The sequence below is a fragment of the Syngnathus leptorhynchus genome, chromosome 19 (assembly GCF_054491065.1).
Source record: "Syngnathus leptorhynchus isolate UIUO chromosome 19, UIUO_Slep, whole genome shotgun sequence".
NCBI lineage: Eukaryota > Metazoa > Chordata > Actinopteri > Syngnathiformes > Syngnathidae > Syngnathus > Syngnathus leptorhynchus.
In genome coordinates, this window is record NC_141213.1 from 2,397,501 (window position 1) to 2,418,576 (window position 21,076).

The 21,076-nt window shown below is 49.5% G+C and overlaps 3 protein-coding genes across 5 annotated transcripts in view; all 3 read right to left on the reverse strand.

The window, feature by feature from the left end:
- LOC147041611 (suppressor of tumorigenicity 14 protein homolog) overlaps positions 1-4,847 on the reverse strand; it is a 5,406-nt gene extending 559 nt beyond the window's left edge. Inside the window, exons 1-19 of one of the 2 annotated variants that reach the window (XM_085938821.1) lie at positions 4,716-4,847; positions 4,483-4,651; positions 4,245-4,369; positions 3,826-3,893; positions 3,560-3,753; positions 3,385-3,474; positions 3,094-3,316; positions 2,887-3,032; positions 2,634-2,731; positions 2,452-2,555; positions 2,254-2,387; positions 2,073-2,180; positions 1,895-1,996; positions 1,718-1,831; positions 1,535-1,654; positions 1,196-1,379; positions 854-1,131; positions 606-742; positions 1-303 (exon numbers count right to left, since the gene is read on the reverse strand). The exon at positions 1-303 is cut by the window's left edge and continues 559 nt beyond it. In XM_085938821.1, coding sequence (XP_085794947.1) covers positions 136-303; positions 606-742; positions 854-1,131; positions 1,196-1,379; positions 1,535-1,654; positions 1,718-1,831; positions 1,895-1,996; positions 2,073-2,180; positions 2,254-2,387; positions 2,452-2,555; positions 2,634-2,731; positions 2,887-3,032; positions 3,094-3,316; positions 3,385-3,474; positions 3,560-3,753; positions 3,826-3,893; positions 4,245-4,369; positions 4,483-4,651; positions 4,716-4,802 — 2,649 coding nt within the window. In that variant the 5' untranslated portion in view covers positions 4,803-4,847 and the 3' untranslated portion in view covers positions 1-135. Of the gene's footprint in view, positions 304-605; positions 743-853; positions 1,132-1,195; positions 1,380-1,534; positions 1,655-1,717; positions 1,832-1,894; positions 1,997-2,072; positions 2,181-2,253; positions 2,388-2,451; positions 2,556-2,633; positions 2,732-2,886; positions 3,033-3,093; positions 3,317-3,384; positions 3,475-3,559; positions 3,754-3,825; positions 3,894-4,244; positions 4,373-4,482; positions 4,652-4,715 lie in introns of both variants that reach the window. The other variant, XM_085938820.1, reaches the window with a different exon arrangement.
- A 446-nt stretch (positions 4,848-5,293) lies between these two features.
- On the reverse strand, positions 5,294-10,007 carry tmprss7 (transmembrane serine protease 7). Of its 2 annotated transcripts, XM_085938824.1 has the most exons (18): positions 9,915-10,007; positions 9,261-9,465; positions 9,038-9,168; positions 8,905-8,972; positions 8,483-8,676; positions 8,381-8,416; positions 8,037-8,265; positions 7,811-7,935; positions 7,566-7,672; positions 7,374-7,480; positions 7,128-7,264; positions 6,947-7,054; positions 6,601-6,711; positions 6,413-6,529; positions 6,071-6,245; positions 5,731-5,999; positions 5,531-5,667; positions 5,294-5,458 (listed from the first exon to the last, which is right to left on the reverse strand). In XM_085938824.1, exons 1-18 carry the CDS (start codon positions 9,972-9,974, stop codon positions 5,297-5,299), a joined length of 2,478 nt encoding a protein of 825 aa, XP_085794950.1. In that variant the 5' UTR covers positions 9,975-10,007; the 3' UTR covers positions 5,294-5,296. The 2 variants fall into 2 exon arrangements, with proteins under 2 accessions (XP_085794950.1, XP_085794949.1); XM_085938823.1 differs by having other exon boundaries at positions 5,531-5,999.
- A 93-nt stretch (positions 10,008-10,100) lies between these two features.
- On the reverse strand, positions 10,101-20,876 carry LOC147041613 (spermatogenesis-associated protein 13-like). Its single transcript, XM_085938819.1, has 13 exons — positions 20,372-20,876; positions 15,566-16,807; positions 14,329-14,739; positions 14,063-14,207; positions 13,850-13,983; positions 13,499-13,678; positions 12,852-13,031; positions 12,317-12,496; positions 11,931-12,163; positions 11,410-11,539; positions 10,959-11,334; positions 10,688-10,762; positions 10,101-10,606 (listed from the first exon to the last, which is right to left on the reverse strand). The coding sequence occupies exons 1-13, from the start codon at positions 20,378-20,380 to the stop codon at positions 10,425-10,427; spliced, it is 3,477 nt and encodes a 1,158-aa protein (XP_085794945.1). The 5' UTR covers positions 20,381-20,876; the 3' UTR covers positions 10,101-10,424.
- Positions 20,877-21,076: the final 200 nt, after the last annotated feature.

Below are 21,076 nucleotides of genomic sequence, written 5' to 3' on the forward strand. Positions count from 1 at the left end.
TCAAGATTCTATTTAATATTACTGACAAAAGACAAAAGAATAAATATAGTTTAGTGACTTCTTTTTTTAGTCATTGTAATCTGTGACACACTCCAAACATGTCTTGTTGTTTTCCCTGTCCTTGCTGGCATGAAGTCAGGCCTGACCACGGGTCTGCTGATGAATCCAGTTGGCAAACTTGACCACCTGCGTGTAGACGCCGGGACGATTTTGCCTGGCGCAGCCCTCACCCCAACTCACAATGCCTGCCAAGAACCAGCGCCGTCCAAGCTCTTGACACACCAGCGGACCTCCAGAGTCACCCTACAAATATGAGTATATTACTGAATTGTGGAAAAACTGTTAAAAAAAAAAAAAAAAAAAAAAAAAAGTGAAATCATCATTAAACATGTAAAAAATAAGCATTTATCCTCTTATCTCAATAAAAATGCTATGAAAAAGTAAAAAACAACACAAAATATAAATTTCATAAATACATAGTAAATAACTACAATACGATGAAAACCAATTTTGATTGGAATTGGGTGTCTAACTAAGAAAAGTATTTGCACACTAAAAACGAAATAAAATAGTTGCGATTTGCAATTGTCCCAAATAAAACTTACCTGGCAGGCGTCAACCCCGCCCAGCAGATTCCCTGCGCAAAGCATCCTGGGTGTGACGGCATCGTCGTAGAGCTTGTTGCAGGTCTTCCTGTTGATGATGCGTACCGGTGCCTCCTGCAAGCGAGACGCCAACTCCCCTGCCATCCAAGCACACGCAAATCAATTAGCATTGGTTTCCTTGCAGGATTAGAACTTTATTCATTCTTCTAAATAAGAACAGGCTATGGGTTAGGTGAGAGAAATCCCACCGTCCTCTGTGAGGACGCCCCAGCCGGTGACGAAGCAGCTGGTCCCGATGGCGAAGGCGTGTGACGGTGCGGGCATACACACGGGCTGCACGAGCTCGTTGAAGAATACGGGAGCGCCGAGCTCCACCAGCGCGATGTCGTAGTCGGACGTGAGCTGCTCGTAGTTGGGGTGCGGCACAATCCGCCGTACCGGCCTGCTGGCGGCGGCGACGGCACTTTTTCCCGCCGCCATCAAGCGCATGCCCATGTAGGCTCGCCATGAGCGTGGATCTGAATACCTGCGTACAAAGAAATATCGGTACGAACATATCAATGAACCCCTAAGTACGTACGAATACTCACTTGATGGCGTCCGAATCCTGGAAGCAGTGCGCCGCCGAGACGAGCCAACGTGCGGCGAGCAAGGTGGCGCCACAGACGTGGCCGTAACGTTCCATCTGGAGGCTCACCTGCCACGGCCACGAGCCCGGAGACGCGTCGGTGCCCCCTACGATCTTGGGCCTCTTTCGGGGGCGGACGCCGCAACCTTATACGCACGTGTTCATTTCTCAAAACGAATCGCTGCTTTTGGATTTGATATTAAAAAGGATTTCCACATTTCATTGTACAGAATCAATGAGTGCTGCCGTGGCCCCAAATGGGCATTTTGAAAATACTTATTACTAAAAGAATTATTCTTACTACAACGCAGCTCATCAGACCCGTCCTGGCAGTCTTTGAGTCCGTCGCACTCGGGGTTGAGCGTCGTCACACAATTTCCGTTGGCGCATTTATACGAGGATGACAAGCAACCTTTGGCGTCTACGGGAACAACAACAACATTAATAAATTAATTTATAAATACCTATGAATATGAATGCTTACACGCTCTGGTGCAGTTGATTTCATCGCTGCGGTCTTGACAGTCCACGACGCCGTCGCACACTGAAGACTTGGGCAGGCACACTTTGTTGGCACACGTATGGTGACATTTAGTTCCTGCCAACATAGGAAATGATCGGAAAGTGCACTTTGTCTATGTGTGTGTGTGTGTTGACTCACTGCAGCCGCTGTCTTCGCCACTATCTGCACAGACACCACACTGGCTGTTTCGAGCTTGACACTGGGCGTAGGCGCACAACACCTCGCCAGGTCTGCACGACGCTAGGCGCAAACAAAAACGCTGAGGCTACAGTGGGAGTTTGATGATCACTGACCCCTAACCCTAACCCAGACTTACAGCATCTGACCTCGTCACGTCCGTCCTCGCAGTCCCTCTCGCCATCACACACCCGCCTCATAGGGACGCAGCGGCCGCCGTCGCAACCGAACTGATACGGCGGGCAGGCTAAATGTACAGAAGACATCAATTAAGCGCTGTGCCTTTAAATGAGTGAGGCAGGGCGGGGCCGGTGACTTACAGCCCTGTGGCGAGAAGGCCCGGTAGCGCAGATGGAAGCCCCGGTGAGTCACGGCTTCGTCCGAGTGGAAGTGGATGGAGAGCGGAGACGAGTAGACCCGCCTTTTGCCGCTATCTGATACCTGGTTGCACAATCTAGACCAAATAAGATAGGTGTCACGTGACCACCTGAATTGATCACATTGCCGTCATGACTCACTTGATGCCACCGACGTCCAGCCAGTCCTTCTCGCAGCCGTCGGACGACTGCTGGATGTCAAGCGTCACCATCGTCACAGAGATCAGGTAGCCGGGCAAGGGTGCCTGAGTATAAGCTGGTTGATTGATGCATTTGGAAAAAAACAAAAAAAACAAACTCGTAAACATGGAGATAAGACTCACCCGTAGTGTCCACCTGCAGTCTATATTGGGAGGGTAATGATAGGGATGGTATGGTGAGGAAATAGAGCCATTCCAAGAGGACAGTGACCCACCGCAACCTAGATGAAACAAAAACAAAGTACCCCAAAGTACCCCAAGACAATTTAATTCTCATTCACACGCCAGATTTCCATCATGTGCTCAGAAAGTGTAAATATTTGCCACAATACAATCAACATGAAGCTCAATGTAAAAAGTTTTCTTCTCTCCTAACTCGCTTTGGGGACAGCCTGGAAGTAGGCTTTGAAGACAGCCCCCTCCCTCTGCCGGCTGAAGGAGAAGGTGAGGAGCATGACGTTCCCCGAGGACGTCAACCTCATGGCAGGCGAGGAGCCCGGCGTCACGGGTAGCCCGCACCACCTGTGGCCACAAAAATTGGTGGCGAGAATGCAAAATCCAACAGGCGAGAGAGAGGGCGTACCTGGCGATGATCTTATTCTGCAAAGGAAGCAGGAAGTCGTAGGCAGACATCTTGTGAGCGCCACAGCTCGGCGCTGTGGCACCGGCGTGGAGCGCAAGGACCACCAGGCGGACGGCGTGACCCGAAGGCACACGAAGGCGCCACTGGTAGTAGAGCTTCCTGGGACTCACCAGAACCAGAGTACGGTTCACGCCGAGTTTCGCGTACAGGTCGAAGGACACCGCTTCAGACGGAAAGCAAAAAGCAAATTTGAGCTTTGATTTCTTTCCTATTTTTTTCCCCAAGTCTCACCTTGAAAGCCGAATTGCCACTTCCCACTTTGGAGGACGTTTGGATTCTTAATCTTGTCGGATTTTTCTTCCCACTCATCAGGATCCAAACCTACAAATGGTGATGTCAAAAGAGTTTTTGGACATTGTGATGTTCGAATACAAAATATGCCACAGATGGTGCAAAGCTCCGTTACCGAGGAGGTGTAGCGTGACCTCGTCTTGCTCCAAGTAGTAGCGTTGCTCGCGTCGGCCGTCCCACACGGCCATGTTGCCGCCCGGCAGCCTACGCTGCAGACTCTCCGGGCTGGACCGCCGTATCGCCATGGCAACGTGGTCTGGGGCGGAGAACTGGCTCCAGTAGAACACGTCGAGGCCTTGTGTGCCTTCACTGACACACGCAAACATGCTCTTCGGTCACATTATGATGCCCGGGTGTCCCAATATTTTTGCTGCGGCGTACCTGAAGGCAGCAATCCCTGAGCGCAGGTAGTAAGTGTTCCACGGAGAGGATTTGTAAAGTTCTGAGAACTGAAAGATATTTTGTGAGGTGCATTTATTTATTTATACACATTTGCGCTTCCGAATATTATGCCATCTCCCGGGACCTTCTCCCACTGTTGTTTGCGTGCGTGCGTGTGTGTGTCACGTCACACACAGACAATGTCAGTATTGAAGCCTTTTGCTCGTCCTCTCACTATGGCGGGCTTGTCCTCAAGACTGAAAGAGCCTGATCCCTGAGGACCCCCTTTGGACGCACGCGCACACGCACACACACAGCGTGATGAGCTCCTGTTTCAGCTTTACATTTAACGGCAAGGAGATGCCAAAATCAAGGAGAAGGAGAATATGCAAGCAACGTTGAGAGCAAGGTGGACTCACGTAAGGCTTTAAAGAACGCGCCTGCTGGCCGAACTGCGGCGAGGAGCAGTCGGCGAGCTCGGCGGAGAAGCTCAAGTTGGGAAGCTCCACGCTGCATCCCAGGAAGAACACAGAGGAGGTCGGGTCTGCTGAAGAAAAGTGGCAGAAAGAAAAGAAGCTTTTGAGTCATCCCTCGCCACAAATAACCAAATTGTGAGTGTCATCAATTTTAGGATGGACAGAGGAAAGTGTTACTCACATGTCAAGTAGTAGACAGCGAAAGAAATGGCGACTACACATAAAACGGACAGCAGTCCCAACGCCCATCTCCTGCAGCAACCGCATTCGGAAGGCGGGACTTGATCCTTCTCGGTCTTCGTCTGGGTGCTCGGAAGCTGAATGGGCTCATTCGAGACATCTTCTTCCTTCTGTGGGACAAGCAGCTTAAAGTTGGCTTCGTTGTGACAAGATGGGCGAGGTTGGGATTCTTACCGGTAACCCGGAGGAGCTGGAGCGCCCATGGCCGAAGACGCAGTACACCTGGCAGCTTTCCCTCCTCATCGCGGAGTCCCGGTTCATTCCGGTGAGGCGATTGAAGGAGCGAGACCCCCCCCCACCCCCCGCCCGACGAAATCCGACCCCCTTTTTTATTCACCTGCTCCGCTTTTAGGTGTCGGCCCGAGTCCCACAATGCACTGCACGGCCGGGACGGGGGACAATGAGGCCACTATGTGCGAACCTCGTTGACTGATATTGTGTGCAAACTTCCCCGTTGTCGCAATTGCGGCGGGTTGAACGCTCTGCGGGGGGTGGGGGTATTTAGCGAGAGCCCTCAATGGCTAATCTGGCATCAAATGACTCGAGATGCTGCTGTAAGGTACATTCAATCAACATTTATTGTTCCATCAACAATAACGGCAAACCTTCAAAACGGGTGGATGGGCCATGAAGTAAAAATAAATAAATAAATACATAAAATAAAATGACTGATGTTCTGATGATGTAAATCCTTACTGTGCAATACTTTACCCAACGTCCACTTTGAATTTGATTATGGGTTTTGAATGGAGCTGTCAGCTGATATGGCCATAGATCCACGAGGTGAACTTGCTGACCCTGGTGTAGACGCCGGGCAGCTCAGGTCGGCCACAGCCCGCACCCCAGCTGACGATGCCAATCAGGAACCAGCGGCCCCCGCTGGGCGCCTGACAGGATAGCGGTCCGCCCGAATCCCCCTGACCAATCAAAGCAGAGTATAGGTTGGAGACAATGAACATTTTGGAGCTTGCTGCAGAGGCGGCAGTCACCCTGCAGGCGTCCCGCTCCCCTGACGGGACTCCAGCGCACAGCATGCGGGGCGACGCCAAGCCGTAAATTGCCTTGCACTCAGTCTGACTCATGACGGACACCTGGGCTTTCTGCAGCACAGACGGCAGCGATTTGTCTGCGGGAGGAAGTGACATCATGGCATATATTTTGGGGTCGTTTCCAAGCAGGCCTTCCTCACCGTCTTCAGAGCGATGCCCCCAGCCCGTCACCCAGCAGCGGTGCCGGGCGGTGACGGCGTGCGAGGTGGCGGGCAGGCACACGGGCTGTACCAGCGGGCCCAGCGAAGCCGGCCACGCCCTCTTGAGCTGCAGAAGCGCCACGTCGTAGTCCAACGTACTGGCGTCGTAGTACTCGTGCGCCACGATTCGCTGGATCTCTGCCACATGTCTGGCGGAACCCTGTATTAGCGCGCCCAAGTGGGCCCGCCAGCGTCGTGGATCGGACAGTCTGCGGGGGGGAAATCAGATGTCGATTTGTTAACCCGCCAGATGAGCGAGACAAAAAGATGGGGAAGCGACCTGTCTTTGCTGAAACAGTGAGCTGCAGAGATGAGCCAATCGGATGAGAGCACGGACGCGCCGCAGATCAGGTGACCCGAAAAGTGCAGGCTGACCTGCCAAGGCCACTCGCCCTCGTCTGAGTCGGACCCGCCCACGATGCGATGGTCCCCGGGGGGAGTGGGGAGTCCACAAGCTGCACAAGACCTTACACTCTTGTTATTTATTTTTTAAACTTTCTTAGAAATGCCTTATAAAGGTCAAAAGCCCATGTTAGATAAATTATTATTATTTTCTTTTAAAGACTTTGGACAAGTAGAAATACAGCATTATATTTGCATTGAGAATGTTTCGTTTTCTCACCACAGTCACGTTCGTCGCTACCGTCCTGACAGTCGGCGATGTCGTCGCACCTGGCGTTCTTTTTACGGATGCACGAGTCGCCGTTGCAGCGAAAGCTGACGGCCGAGCAGCTTGTTTCTGTCGCACAGCAAAGCGCATCAGAGGCAAAGACGGACAGATACGATGGAAAGATTTCACAGACGTCTCACCCTGCGTGCAGTTGGTTTCATCCAAACCGTTGGCGCAGTCCGGCTCACCATTACAGACAAACAAAGGATGCAGTGGGCTGCTGCTGCCGCCGCAGTTTTTGGTGGGCATCACTGTAAACAAAAAACAAGCGGATTTAAAAATAATAAACAAACAAACAAACAAATAAATAATATATATATATATATAGTACACCATTCACCACAATTTTATTTGTGAAAAACACTTTTCTCCTTGAAAGTACACAACTACAAAAAGTACTACAAATTTTAAAAATTGACTCTTCTTAAAGCTATACAAGTTATAAAGTCATAAAAGTCATCAGCAATTAGAAACAATTCGACTCACAGCAAAAGACCTCGTCGCTCTCGTCCTGGCAGTCATCCAGCCCGTCGCAGCGCCGACTTTTCTCTACGCAGAGTCCGGTGGAGCACAAGAATTGACTTTCGGGACACGCTGCGGAAAAGTCGAGAGCGGCGGTACAAACATGAGGCAGAAATCCTCTTGAGCGATAAAAACAAACCCTTACGCTGGCTGATGTTGTAGCTGCTGTACGACAACTGAAAAGGTTGAGCGGCGCTTCGAGAGGTGCAGCGAAACTCCACCTCGGCCGTGTGATGCGCAATACGGAATACGCTCTCGTGTCCCACGTAGCTGCCGCAGAAACTGTTAGCGACAATTTGGCTCATTCAATACGCATTGGCGAATCTATTGTTTAAAAAAAATAAAAAAAATACAGTTTAATTTTTTTCCCCTCTATTATTATTGCTCATACATTACTTCGTTGACTCTCCACCATCCGTGCTCACAGCCCTTCATGTCTTTTGGTCTCAGCACATAATTTTTAAACTGCAGTGCAACCCCTAAAGCAGCATCGGGGGTCTAGAATAAAGACACACACACACAAAAAAAAAAAAAAACAGGTAATGGCAAGTTAAAGTGTAAGGTATATATTCCGAAGGTTTACCTGAAAGATCCAGGTGCAGGAGGAGTGGGGGGGTATGAGGCTGGGGTGGAAGGGGCTGTTGATTGGACCGCTCATGTGGAATTGCGGGATGATGCGAGATAGGCACACTGAGGAGTACAGTGGATATAAAAAGTCTACACAGGTCTACCCAAAAGCCAAGTTTTCGTGATCATGACCATCAAAATTGTGAGCCTGAAGATTTGATGTTGTTTTGTGTCCACGATTCAAAGAGAAAGATGACATACACTCTTCTGTGATGGCCTCAAAGTGTCCACGGAAGCTCTTGGAACCACCTGTCATGGTGAAGGACAGCAGCATGACATTGGAGGTGGACACAAGGGAGATGGAACTGGAAACCGGGGTGCATAGCCTGGAAATATGCATATAAATTGCATTTATTGTTTTTTCATCCCAATTTTTACATGTAATTTTTTTTTATATTTCCAGATCGGGGGGAGCGGTGGAACTCACCTGTGCAGAACTCGTCTCCTCATGGGCAGAAGAGCGTCGTACGCAGTCAGGGCGTCATGAACGCAGTCACTGGGCTCCATTTGGAAAGAGGCGATGGTCAACCGGATGAGGAAACCGGGGACGGCGGTCAGCTTTACGTGGCATCGGACATCGCCCCATGACGAAAAGATATTCAAAGGGACGCTGACGCCGGGAAGACTGGCGTAAAGTTTGTCTACACACTGGGATCCTGTAATATTCATATTTCAGGCCTTACTTTTTGGATGATATGAAACAATGATATTCGCACCACCAGAATTCCTGATCAGATCAACTTAATTTCAGATGATAAATTATCCACCTACCCGCTGCAGTGGATGTGTAATCTGATCGTTGGACAGCTACAAAAATAAAAAAAAAATCTATCTTTTTCTTCAATAACAGAAAAGACTCCACACATCAGTCACCATTGATTAGAATGGAATCGATGTCTACAGGCAGGTCCAGCAGGTAGCCCACCGATGAGCGGTTCTTCAGGCTGGTGTGGACCGAATCCCTGAGGATGACGCTCAAGCACTCCTCGCACACCACTGCGCTCTTCAGCCGAGGGACCTCAAACACCATCCAGAAGTGCACCAGTACGCCTCCCTTATTGTTGGTACTGATTTTTTTTTTTTTTTTTTTTTCCACAACACCATACCAGCCAATAAAGTCAATGTTACAATGGTAGGCTTTATAAAAGTGTTTGGAGAATGACAGAACAGACGTGTCAAATTAATAGATCTAAGATGAAAGAGGATGGGGTCGAGTATTGACCCCTGCGGAGCCCCATGGGTTTGCGTCGGGCTCTAGCTAAGCTTGTAAGTGTATTATTTCCAAGAAATCCTACCTGAGGTCTGAAATGAAGGTGTGCTTATACAGACGAGCCACTGATGACACTTTGTACACACTGCTCACCTGCAGCAACATTTAACACTGTGTAAATGCGCAGTGTATCATGCACAGTACACATACACACATACCACATGCTGTACTTTGGTTGCCATGGAGACAAACTCCCGGGATCCGGCCTGGCGGTACTCCGGGATGAACTCCACATTGGCCACACGGAACATCCCGGCAAAGTACACGCCACTGTTGCCCTCGCGTCGAACTGTGATCAATTGTCATATGAGAAACGTTGGGTCAGTATGGGAAAAGTTTTTTTTTTTTTTTTTTTTTAAAGTAAAGCCAACACACACTTACATATGAAGACCCAGAGCAGTGACCAGAGGATCACCACCAAAATAAAGACCACAGCCGTGATGATGACCGCCAGGTGCTGAATGCTCAGCAGGTAAGCCCACAGCCTGGAAAGACCTTTAGGCTTCCGCCTTGTCTTCCTGTACATCCTACTCAGCTTCTGCAGCGCGTGGTCCACCGTGGACACCTCCACAGATACTTCTGCGACCTATAGAAACCCGCAAAGGGAGGAATTAGTCACCCTTTTAGAGAGCCCACTCATAACAAGGATGTGATTAATGACGTAGAACAAACAGGGAGGAAATGTCAAGCAGAACATGTTCAGAGAACCGTTAACACTTTGGACCATAATGGAGAATGACAAAAGATGTGAATGTAATACTGTAAGGCTGCTTGATCCCATCTCTGGTGAATTGAATGACACTCTAATGCACATGTGTTATTCATTTGGTGTCACCCAATATGCAATGTGGTAGAAATGTAAAAACGTCGTCGCTCAAGTGCGGACTGTGCTCGGAATTTTCCAATCACATTCAAACTCATGATAAATGTGAGTTGACATAACTAACACCATTTAAAAGCACGATATCTGGAAAAATAGCAGCAGCAGACACAGAAGAAAAAAAAAAAAAAAACCAGATCCAAATATGCTCTTACGCTGGCAGTATCCATTTGAAATGCGTCGACATCGCCGTTCGCCTTGCACTCGGAACCCATGCCGCAGGCATCCCCACTTTATCTACTCATGTCTAGTTCTCTTTGAGAACGATCAATTTTCGGAGCAAGACCCAGCACACCGTTCGCCTGGCTTCTATGTGAAACAAGACCCCGGGCATCGGAAAAACTCAGGTATCGCGTTACGGTCATTACAGACTCTGCCCCACCGAGAGAGCCTGGAAGGACCTTTTTCATACAAGACTTTTATTAACAATGTTATTAATAGACAAGGTGTTCAGCAGCAGGAATTCAAATAAAAACAAACAACAAAAAGGTTCCAGCCTTTGTCAAATAAAATACGAATCAACGGCAAAGTAGAACAGAGCTCATTTGTCACAGAGAAACGGCTGTGGGGGTACCAGAACAAAACAGTTGGTATTTTAACACTAGTCGCCACTTCTTCATCTAAGGCACAATGAGTACATTCGCGGGAATGGACGAACGCCCGGTTCACTTCCTGAAAAAGGCGCCTCGGGTGATGCTGTAGAGTAGCTGGTAAGGCTTTCGCTTAGGCGGCTCGGCCAGGGTGAACACCTGCTGCTGGGGCACGCTGGTGGGGATGGTCACGTGGCGTTGGTGGAGCGGGTGGAGGTTTTGGTGGTGAGGCGGTACGGAGCCAGAGTAGCCCAAAGCTGGAAGGCATGTTAAAAAAAAAAAAAGTTGACAAAAAAAACCCCCCAAAAAAACTAAATATGAATAGTATGCTTCCTTACTTTGGATCTTCCCTTGTTTTGCTCTTCTGGCGTTAGCAATAGCATGCTTCCTTTGCTCCTCGCTGATTTCTATTCCTGGAGATAAAAAATGCAAATTAGAAACCCCGAATCGTAAAGTCCTATCAATTTACAGCACAATGAGGGTGTTTCTGTTTTTTTCACCTCTTTTACAGGCAATGTGAAAAGGGTAGTCATTTTTAATGGACTTTTCCAGTCAAAACCTGCAATTGAGCACGTGTAGTGTCCCACGAAGAAGTTGCGAGATGCTCACCCATCTCCTGGTCCTCCTTGACCCGCCGCCTCTCCTTCTTGAAGGCCTGTAGCCACCGCTCCTTATCCTGGAGCTTCCTGCAGCACAGCACGCACACAAACTCCAGAGTGTCGGCGTGGCGCAGTCGCACTGCGTTCCTCAGGTTCAGGCCCAGGTCCGGGTCCCGCCCGTCGGGCACGTTAAGCACTTCGGTGAGGTCCATATCCAGCTGCCCTCGGTAATGGAGGAGGTCCCGGCGCAGGACGTCCTTCTTGCAGAAGACCAGCTGGTGGTCGAACAAGAAGAAGCTGCGTTGCTGCATTTTGCCTTGGCGGAGGATCCGAGTCAGCTCCCCGGAGTGGATCAGCTCAGAGCTGCGCACCAGCACGTCGGGCCCCTGCGTCACAGATAATCTTAGCTGAAAGCTATGGGCGGGAAGTTCGGGTTGGATCACCACGTGGTCATCACCTACCTCCCAGCGCAGAATGGCCACCTGCCAGTGGGCGATGGCGTCCACGCTCTCCAGCCGCCGCTTCCTCTCGTTGATCAGACTCGCCACGTTCTTCATGGCCTCGTAGGCATCGCTCACTCCGCCGTGGTCGCTAAGGTCCGCAGGGAACGGCAATGCAAATTTTGAGCAGCTTGACAAGCGTTGACTTTTATCATACATTTTGAGACGATTCATAAACATTTCATGACAGTTAACGTTGGAGCCAGGAGCACATTTACATAGTCCCCACGGGAACGCTAATCAACTAATCTGACGCTCAGCAAAATATTGAAGAAGAATTCATGAAGATAGGCTGACACGTGATTTAAACCGCTACTGTGTGGTTAATGTGATCCCCTAATGTCCCTGCGGCCTCTTGAATTGAGTTGATGACCCGTATCCTGTAAATCTACACGTTAGCGTGAGCTGATGAGATATGCGTGGGACAAGGATGTGTCCAGGCACGTTGATCTGACAAGGAGAATTCCATTCCTGAGCCGTACCTGTGCTCTTTGGGGGTGTACTTGAGCAGCTCCCCCAGCTGCAGGGGGTATTTGCAGATTTTCTGGACAGGAGTGAGCAGGAAGCCGGCGATGGAAATGTCAATCATCTGCTGCAGGAGGCGGCAGGCCTCAAAGAAGTGCTTGTAGCGGCCGGACTTCATCAGGCGCTGAAGTTCGGCGCAGGCTGCTGGGTGGGTGTTGCAGTACTCCGAGTAGATGGAAAAGCCCTCGCCCTTTGGTCACAGAACAAAAACAGAGGGTGAATATTGAGAATTTTTACTGACTGGAATTATACTACTCACAAAAATGTTAGGGATACTGGCCCTAAAAAGCAAATGATTTGTACCAATTTATCCTGACTTTTTTTTTTTTATTGGCTGACTGACCTGCAAGAGAAAGCAAGAGCCGATTTCACTGAGATGCGGCTGGTCCTTGTTGTACTTTTTCTCCAGCTCGCGGAGAAACTGCCTCTGGAATTTGTAGATGTCTTCAATGTTGCTAAAGATGGTTTTCAGCTGGAGCTCAGTGAACATTTCTGGGTGCTTGCGGCACTGACGGATGTAACCCTGGGTAGAAGAGTAAGTAAACATTGTCACCGCTGGCTGCAAATCACACATTGGCCAACAGAGGGCGCTGGAAACTCAAGTTGAACATTGAAGGGATTTGCTGCCTTGAAGTGGAAGGAACGAAAACCCTTGAATTAATAAAAGCAGGGCTTGGTGCAATATGATCTTAAAATTGAAAATAGAATTTTTCACAAAATTCCCTCACAAAGTTTCCGACACTAAAAAGGCTTTTGTGAACTAGCTCCTTCCTGTTCACATTGCGGGTGTTAATTTGAGCTACAGGTGCAAAGAAAGAAAAAAAAAAAATCCTCCTGACACAAAACTCATCGCTTAGACAAATGTGACGCCACCGCACCTCACAGATGTCTTTCAGGTGCTTGATGTAGACGCGTTCTGTGTTCATGATCTCCTGCACCACGTTGGTCCTCATCTGCTGCCTGTGCTGGCTGCTGTGAGCCTCCCGAGGAGTCGGGTCCTCCTGGTCCGCCACGCTCTCCACGCTCCCCGCGCTGGAATCCTCCTGGTTCACACGCACCTGAAACAAGTGTATGGGAACACACACTGTGGTAGTTTCCCTCTCAGAAAATACTATTAGAAAGCTTCTTCAACTGTTTGCTTGCACAATTACAAAAGTAGTAAAGAGAACTAAACCCCCCCCCCCCCCCCAAAAAAAAAAAAAAAACCCCACTTGAAGCACAAAAGAAGTACGGGTGCCACGCTGCGTCGCTATGGCAACCTTATGGGAAAGTTTAACTCGTGCTTGCTCGGCATCTTTGAATGAGCAACAAGCAATTACGCTGCAGACGTCTATCTGTCAGTCAAATCGCTCTATAATTAAGACTCAACTGTCAATCAACACTGGTTACCACAGAAACCAGTTGGACCCTGAGTGGGTTGTATACTTACTTGGACACACACACACACTGTAAAGACAGGCTTTCATTTGGAGTAAAGCCAGCTTACAAGTCGAGTGCAAACAAGCAGGTCAGGAAGTCCACTCACCCGGACAAAGCTGGAGGGGAACCAGGCCTCCTTTTCAGGCCCCCTGCCCCACCACCAGTCCTTGTGAGAGGCATCCAGGATGCGGATTACGTCGCCCGCCTTGAAAGCCAGCTCCTGCTCCTCCATGGTCACGTGGTCCCACAGGGCCTCGGCGTACGCGGCGCGACCCGAGCTGATCCACTGCGCCAACACACATTACAAAGCCGATGAGAGCGCGTAGAACACGGAAGATTAACGGGCTGGCTTGCCAAACATCTTGAGAACGCCGTTTATCATCATGTCCGCTCACGGGGCCACACGACCAGATAAACGTTACATCATAAAGTCAACGTGAGCGGCAGCCAGGATCACCTCCACCAGCACGGACAGCTCCACGCCCGGCTCCAGGTAGGGCGTGCCGTCAGCCAGTTCGTCGAAGCTGCCCTCTTCCTCCTCTTCCTCACTCACGCTGTCATCCAACGCCGCCGAGCCTTTGGCCACGCCATCTGCGGAGGGACAAAGAAGGGCTCGAGGCATAGCTGGGAATTTTGTCCACGTCGGTCCACTCGATTCGACATTCCCTACCGCTGAGCACTCGGTGCAGCTTTCTCCTGCCCACGCGGTCCAGTCCGATGGGGGTGCTCTGGGAGAGGGTGGGGGGGCGGAACCTGGCCGAGACTGCCTTGTAGGGGGGGACCTGATGGGAGGGGATGGGTGGCCGTGACAGGGACTGCACACAAGACGAGGAGTCAACGAGTCTGCACAACTTAACCTCAGCTATTTTACAGAATCATTCCCTCCTACAAATCCGTACGCAGCCACTCGGACATGTTAAAATCTGAAAAACGCACAGAAGGAAGGCGCTCCTCATCTGCGTCGGGGGAGTACAAGTCCTCCACCCCCATCACAGACACGGGTCGCTGCTGCTGCCGCCTGCCTGGGACGTTAGCGCTCACGCCGCACTCCTCGCCGCTGTCGCACACGCCGTTCCCGAGACATTCCGGATGGAGCGAGCGCGTCCTCTCCTCGGGGTTCAGCTCGGCCGCCTCCTCGGGGATGCAGTGCCTCCTGGAGAGGAGCTGCCCATAGTCCGAGATGGGCCGCGGTCTCGCGCGGCCGCTCTGTCGCCGGGACTTGACGGCGGGGGCATCCGTTGTGGGCGAGTCTGGGAGGAAGACTGGGGAGGCATTAGAAGTTCTGGGGCTGGTTTCAGAGGAGTCGCCATCTTGTTGCAACGCTTGCTCCCTCTCTTCTGACGTGACCTGACAATCACCAGGAATAATCAGTCAGCAATAGTGACAGGTCAATGACTCACAATGTACAGAGATGGAGTGCAGTGGCCCCACAAGGATCGAGTACATCTGTTAATCAGAAACTGCGCTACAGTAACTCAAACAAGTCCAAGAAGTGTTTTGATTGGATTGAGAGTCAGCGCAAAGCTACTTGAATCAATATTAGATTTCTTGGGGGGAAAAATTGTTTTTTTTTTTTTTTTTTTTTTCAAATTCCAGCGCAAATATTCCGCAATGAAACACTAGCATGGCAGATTTCATTTCACGTGCAAATATTGACGCGAGCAGCTGGCAATAATCAAACCTCACCTTTTGGTTCTCCCGATCCGGATCAGGACCGCCGCACACACAGCGGAAAGGCACACAAAGCGCAAGCACCATTGTGAAACACATGCCGGCCGGTGACTGGGCCGCCGAGCCGCTTGATTTTCAAGCTAACCGGACCATCCATAAAAACAGCAAAAAGCTCTCTTCAGACGGAAAATGCACTTTTTTTTTTTTTTTTTTGCTGCTGGACTTTGCGCCGCCGCGCCGACTGAATCGTGGAAGCCAAACGCTCGCTTGAACCTGCCCGCCCACAATTTCTGCCCATTTGCGCAAGTGACTGCTAATCATAAACAAAGTCTAATTATTAACCGGGCTTGTTCCTTAAAGCGCAGGACAGTCGGTCCAGCATGTGACCTGGCGCGAGTCAATAGATGACATGGGTAGACAGCACACGTGACGCTCAAACAATTCAAGTGAACGTATCAATTTAAAAAGTCAATGTTCTCATACCTAATGAATCAAAGCTTACCTCATTCGGTAGCTCGTCTGTTCGGGTATGAGGGGGCGATTGGTCTTCTGACTCAAACCCACACGTGGTGATTTCCAAGGATCCATCTACCACGGAGAGGTGACTCGGTGGCACAGCCACGTCCGGTTGAGGCGGCGCATGAACAAGCGGCGCGTGAACCAGCGAGGCGTGCCCGGCGGACATAACCCGGGGTCTGACGGGTGAGGGTCGGCGACGTCGCTCGCTGCTGCTTCGGCAAGGCACGCGTCGGGAGTAGTCGTCGTGGAGACGGCTCAAGGTGGACATGGGAGCGGGTGAGGTTGGGGAAGGCGACTGACTTTGTCGGCGCAGGATGTTCACGTCGCTAATGCTGCCCGCCAGCTTAAGCATTTGCCCCTTCACTCTCACCGGGCTCTTCCTGAAACCGGTGAGGTCCACCGAGGAGGCGCTGCTGGTCCTCTGAATATTCTGAGCCCCGTTTGTCGCTGTGGTGCTCTGAGGGTCCGTCCGAAGGGACAGGGTGGGGGTCTTGCGCCTGAACGGGATTTTAAAAAGGTAAAGGTTTTCCGCACTCCTACTCAGTCTGCTCAGCAGGGTCGCATTGGACGAGTTATCCGCTTGCCCGTTGATCTCGGCTTTCTTGTGCTCAGCGCTGCCCGCTGCGAGGTTCTCCTCGTCAGTGTCCAACATGGTAATGCGTCCGGCTTCATACGCTCTCCTCATACTCCGAGAGAAGCGGGAATTGCGTTGGAGGCCCTCGGTGACGTCGTCGTCTTCGTCAAAATCAAAGTCGGAGTGACTCGCGGTGAAATTTCCGTTGGTGGGGCCGTTCCCGTTTTCAGCTTCCCGACCGGACGAGGATGCAAATCCACTTGCTCCGCGATTCTGAATCCCCTGAAGCACGGAGGAGCGCATCTTTTTAAATGAGTCCACCACGCCGAGTCCGGAGAGACCGACGGGACCATCGGTGGAGGGATCCGGCGCGGAAAAGGAGCCTTTCCTGGAGCTAGAAAACAGCCTCATGATTCTTGAAGAGCCGGGCCTCCTGGAGGAGGAGTCCACGCCGTTCGGGTGGCTCTTGTCCGTGGCGGCGGGACCCACGATGACTGGCTCCAGGTAGGGGGCGGCGTTCCTCTCTGGTTGACCACAGAACGGGTACAAGTCGCTGAATGGTCGACTCCCGATTGGAGGGTCCGCGTTGGAGGAGCGGAAATGAGAGAAAGGCTCTTCGCTTGTGGACGAGACTCTGTCCTCTGGTTCTACCTGCGGAAGAAAATAAAAGACTTTTTAGGGTTTTTAAGGATCAGCGGTTTTTATTTACATGATGACCACTTTTTAAGGACTCAGTGAAAGGCAGCTACTGCAGTAGCAAGTCCTGAGCAGGCACTTAAGGAATGAGCACATTGACAGATAACGCTTGCTTACCACACACTGGATGACTCAACAGGTAAATAAAGAACACTGTCTCTCTGGAACAAAACACACACTTGGAACAGGACAAGCATTTAACGCTGGTGCTGTGATTTGAAAGTCAGAGGGGAGCTGAGGCCCAGGTTGGGGTCCTCGATTGAGCGTGTGTGTGTGTGTGTGTGTGTGTGTGTGTGTGCAATTCACAGTGGTAGTTAACGCAGCTGGCCCTTTGAAGCGAGCCTCTTGGAGCATGACTAAGCGATGAAAAATGCTAATCCGTTGTGATTAATGCGATAAACTGCCATGCTTCCTCCGTGTTAATGGCAATTTCCAACCTTTCGCTCCAACATCGCCATTTGGTGCACCACACAATGGGCTGCCGGCAATCTTTTACCCCCCCGCATGTTTTTCATGCATGTGAAATTTGGGACGGTTGGATACTTTTTTATTTTTTTAAATGTGATTCCGGTGTTACTCTGCATTCATTAGTAAAAGTTGACACTAAATGTAAATGATTCTATTGCTGATGCGACAGCGCCCAAATCACTTCACTTTATGACTCTGACACTTTCAATAAACGTAAACATTGTAAGCACCAAAAACATTCACTCAGACTATTTTTAAGTTGACTATTTTAATATTTCCCGATTAGAAAATACTGGCGGCGCAGACACGAATGGGAATGATCAGGACGATATCACCTCTACCTTAATTTGAGCCAGGAAAACCTTACGTTCAGTACAAGAACTGTGCTGCAGATCCAAATGGTGTGCAGAGTCTTCCGTCACTCCTGAGGTTAGTGTGGCGCTGTCGCTGCCGAGTACAGCCTGCTGACATACAGTGTGAGCCTCCCCCCCCCCCTCATGGGAACAATGCGCTACTTTCAAAGCGGGGGTCTCAATTGTCTTCTTGTACTGCCGCCCAAGACTGACGAAGAGCAGCGGGATCTGTTATCCCGTCTGCTATCCAAGCCGGGAAAGGGGTCGGAGATAGGAGATAGGCCAGGAATGTCAACAAGTCGACTTTGCTTATTTTCTTGGATTCGGATCTCGAGACAGACTGCGTTCTCCTTTGACACCCCCATGAGGGCCTGGGCCCGCACTTGTCGTCAGAACGAGTAACAACAGTGACTAAGGTGCCACAGATCAGCTGGCATTTTTCATTTTTGTTTATGAAACGAACATAAAGTTGTCATCGTCACGTCATCCCACGCTAAACACAAAGAACAATGAACAAAGTCATAATTTTATAAGGGAAAAAAAAGTTGGGATTTCATGAGATTTTTTTTTTTAATAATATTTTTTCCTTCTTGCTTTTGCGTGTTGCTCGGTTAATTTTCTTGAGGTCCTGAGTTAATGAAGAGCTCAAAGAGGAGTTGCCTTTCCCACCCTCGGGCACCCTCCCTCCCATCAGGTTGACGCAGGCAGCTGGAGCCAGCCTCAGATTAGACTCCCGGAAACAAGGATGAACATGCACGCAGATACGTAAACATGGACGCAAAATATATACAATTAATTCTGGAGATTCCAGCCTGCATCCATATACTGGGAGGAAGACGTCCATCATTGACTCCCTCTGCCCTTATGCCATGTTTATTTTGATTTAATGAAAGACACAAGTAAGCTCTGAGACGGAGGTCACCTCTGCGGAGGTATGTCGCTCGCCTCGGGCCGAGGATCAAATTCATTAAGGGCGGAAAGAGTCGAGCATTAGAGCCAAGGGACTCCAGACGAGGGCGGCTCATGGGAAAATGGCTGCTTGTCATTTTCCATCTTTTTTTTTCCCCAGCATCATAAATGTACAGAACTACATACTGGTTCTCATGTTAAGGGGTGCATTCATTTTGCACATTTGAAAATGCCTTGCACGCATTTTTTTTTTTTTGTTGGTGTGTGCAAAGCTCGCCCGATGAACCATTCAAAATGCTCACTGCCAATTAGCAAGTGCTACGAGTCAGCTCGTCGTAAGACGCCGGACAAGTCCTGTGTGTAATAATGTGTGTGTGTATATATGTGTGTGTGTGTGTGTGTGTGTGCGCAGCTTTGCTTTTGAGTGATGATAGCCTAATCAGGCAGCCAAGCGGTCCATTTGGCACCGACTTGGAGTGACACCCAAAGGTTTGCAAACAGCCCACCCAGTTGCTGCCTGTTTTGGCTCAGCCCGGTTCAACGTTTTTTCAAATCATCATTTCAACTTTTGTCAAGTATGTGCACTTATCAAACGTTTTACGACAGCACCACACATTCAATCGCTTGGACGTCCACTTCCCCATTTCAGGATGTGCCATAAGGACAGAGAATGGCAGAAGCCCCGCCCCCTAACATGTCGAGAGCGTGGGAAGCTGGGCCTGCCCGGGGGACGGATGTCTGTACTCGCACCTGATCCGCTGTCATAGTGACAGACAACCGGGGAATTTCATACAATACATGGACGAGCCCTGTCAAGAGTCAACACTTTTACCCGATAGCCGCTTTCAAAATGAAAGACAACTACTATGGAATTTGAACCCAACTCACGAATTGAAACTCTATTTGATGCTATAGAAACTATTAAAATTCCTGAGAGGCAAGCAAGTATGAAAGAGAAAGTAGACTACAGGAAGTGGACTTTTTATTTTTTAAACACATTGGCATGTCACCCCCTATGCAAGAAGTAAAAAAAAAATCAAAGACCATAGTTTCCTATTGGGATTTTTATAACATTTTCACACAGTAAAACTCCGATACTTTCATTTTGTTAAATACTGTACTGGTAAAAGATGATCTTATCATACTTTACCAGCTGATGTTAACTTCCACCACTCCCGATAGTGATGGGGACCTATCAGTGCGTCATCCTAAGTAAACGTCACAATGTTTTACTTTAAATCGAAAGTGTTTTTTTAACCAAATCTCTTCTGTTGGTGATTTCACACTCAATTTCCATCGTGCGATTCTCACAATTATTGGAGCAATGTACTCTGGTTGAAGTGGTCATTCCAGACTTGGCATTTTGATTTTCTGCAACCCCAGTTTCCGTGACACCAGAGCTTTTAGGGTCCTCAAAATTTTATCTGCAGAAATATCCCTATTTTAGGATTGTCTCCTCAAAAATGTGTTCATTTTTTAATGGTTCTTCAGAAACCAGGGAAAGGGATTAACCCTCCACTGGAGCCAAATTGCCTATTGCTTTCTACCATTGATTCACTTTCTTTTGGCCCATAAAGCTCTTTGTAAGCCCCCTCACGCCTCCCCCCTCCTTCAGCCACCCTGGCTTCTCCCACGTCACTATAACAACCAGGGCTGTTACGCACCATACCCCCCCCCCCCCTTCTCCAGTACACAGGGGGGCAACAGTGATAACGCGACAAAAATACTACAATACGACACACAGCTTCTGTTAGAAAGTTATTGTAGAAACACAAAATGGACGACTTACCTTGCTCATAGTCGCTGATGTTAACCCTCCTGGCCCTTTTTTTAGCCATAGAAAAGTAGCCGGGCTTTTTCTGAAACCTCGCTCCCCTCGTCCATGTCGAGTTGGAGTCAATTAAAAAAAAAAGAAAAAACAAGGAAAAAGTTTCTATTTCATTTTGCGGATCCTCGCAAACAAAACGTGGCTACGAGTAGCAACTTAAGCTAGCTGGCGAGCGCTCGCCTATAAACTTCAGCCGCGCCAAAAGTTGTTTAAATTCGACTTGTCAAGAAGTGTAAAAATGCCGAAACAAAAAGGTTGAGGTGACTGAAATGTCTTTTAGGTTGGTGGTGGCGGCGGTAACTAGTTATTCAACGTAGCGAAAGCAGCTGTTTAAAACAAGTACGTCTCCAGGAGGACGAAGAGCATCTTAATGCACTTGTTGCAGTTGTCTCCAAAAAGAAGGCGGGGCTGAGGAGAGCCCGAAGAGATTCGATTGGTTGACCATCGCGCGACTGCTACGCCGGGGGCCAACCACGCGTCGGATGGTATGATAATTTACGCCCCCTCCTTATTCCGGCGAGGCCACCAAACGAGAGAAATAAGGCGGGGCCTGATAGCTCTCATTAAAATTTGATTGGCTGACCGCAGGTGACGATTTTGCTGCAAGCCAATCATGTGCTGGTTGATGGCGTAGCAGTCAAGCCTCTTTTCTCCTCTGGGGAAATA

Bases quoted from the DNA above. Each gene is read 5' to 3' on its own strand.
- LOC147041613 (XM_085938819.1), bottom strand. The intron at 14,740-15,565 runs GTAAGCTTTGAT...GGTGATTGTCAG, and splicing joins CAGACGAGCTACCGAATGAG to GTCACGTCAGAAGAGAGGGA. The intron at 11,540-11,930 runs GTACGGCTCAGG...TGCGGACCTTAG, and splicing joins TACACCCCCAAAGAGCACAG to CGACCACGGCGGAGTGAGCG.
- tmprss7 (XM_085938823.1), bottom strand. From the start codon at position 9,974: ATGGGTTCCGAGTGCAAGGCGAACGGCGATGTCGACGCATTTCAAATG. The intron at 6,712-6,946 runs GTGAGTCGAATT...TTTTGTTTACAG, and splicing joins GAGCGACGAGGTCTTTTGCT to TGATGCCCACCAAAAACTGC. The intron at 6,000-6,070 runs GTCGCTTCCCCA...TCCCCCCCGCAG, and splicing joins CACTGTTTCAGCAAAGACAG to ACTGTCCGATCCACGACGCT.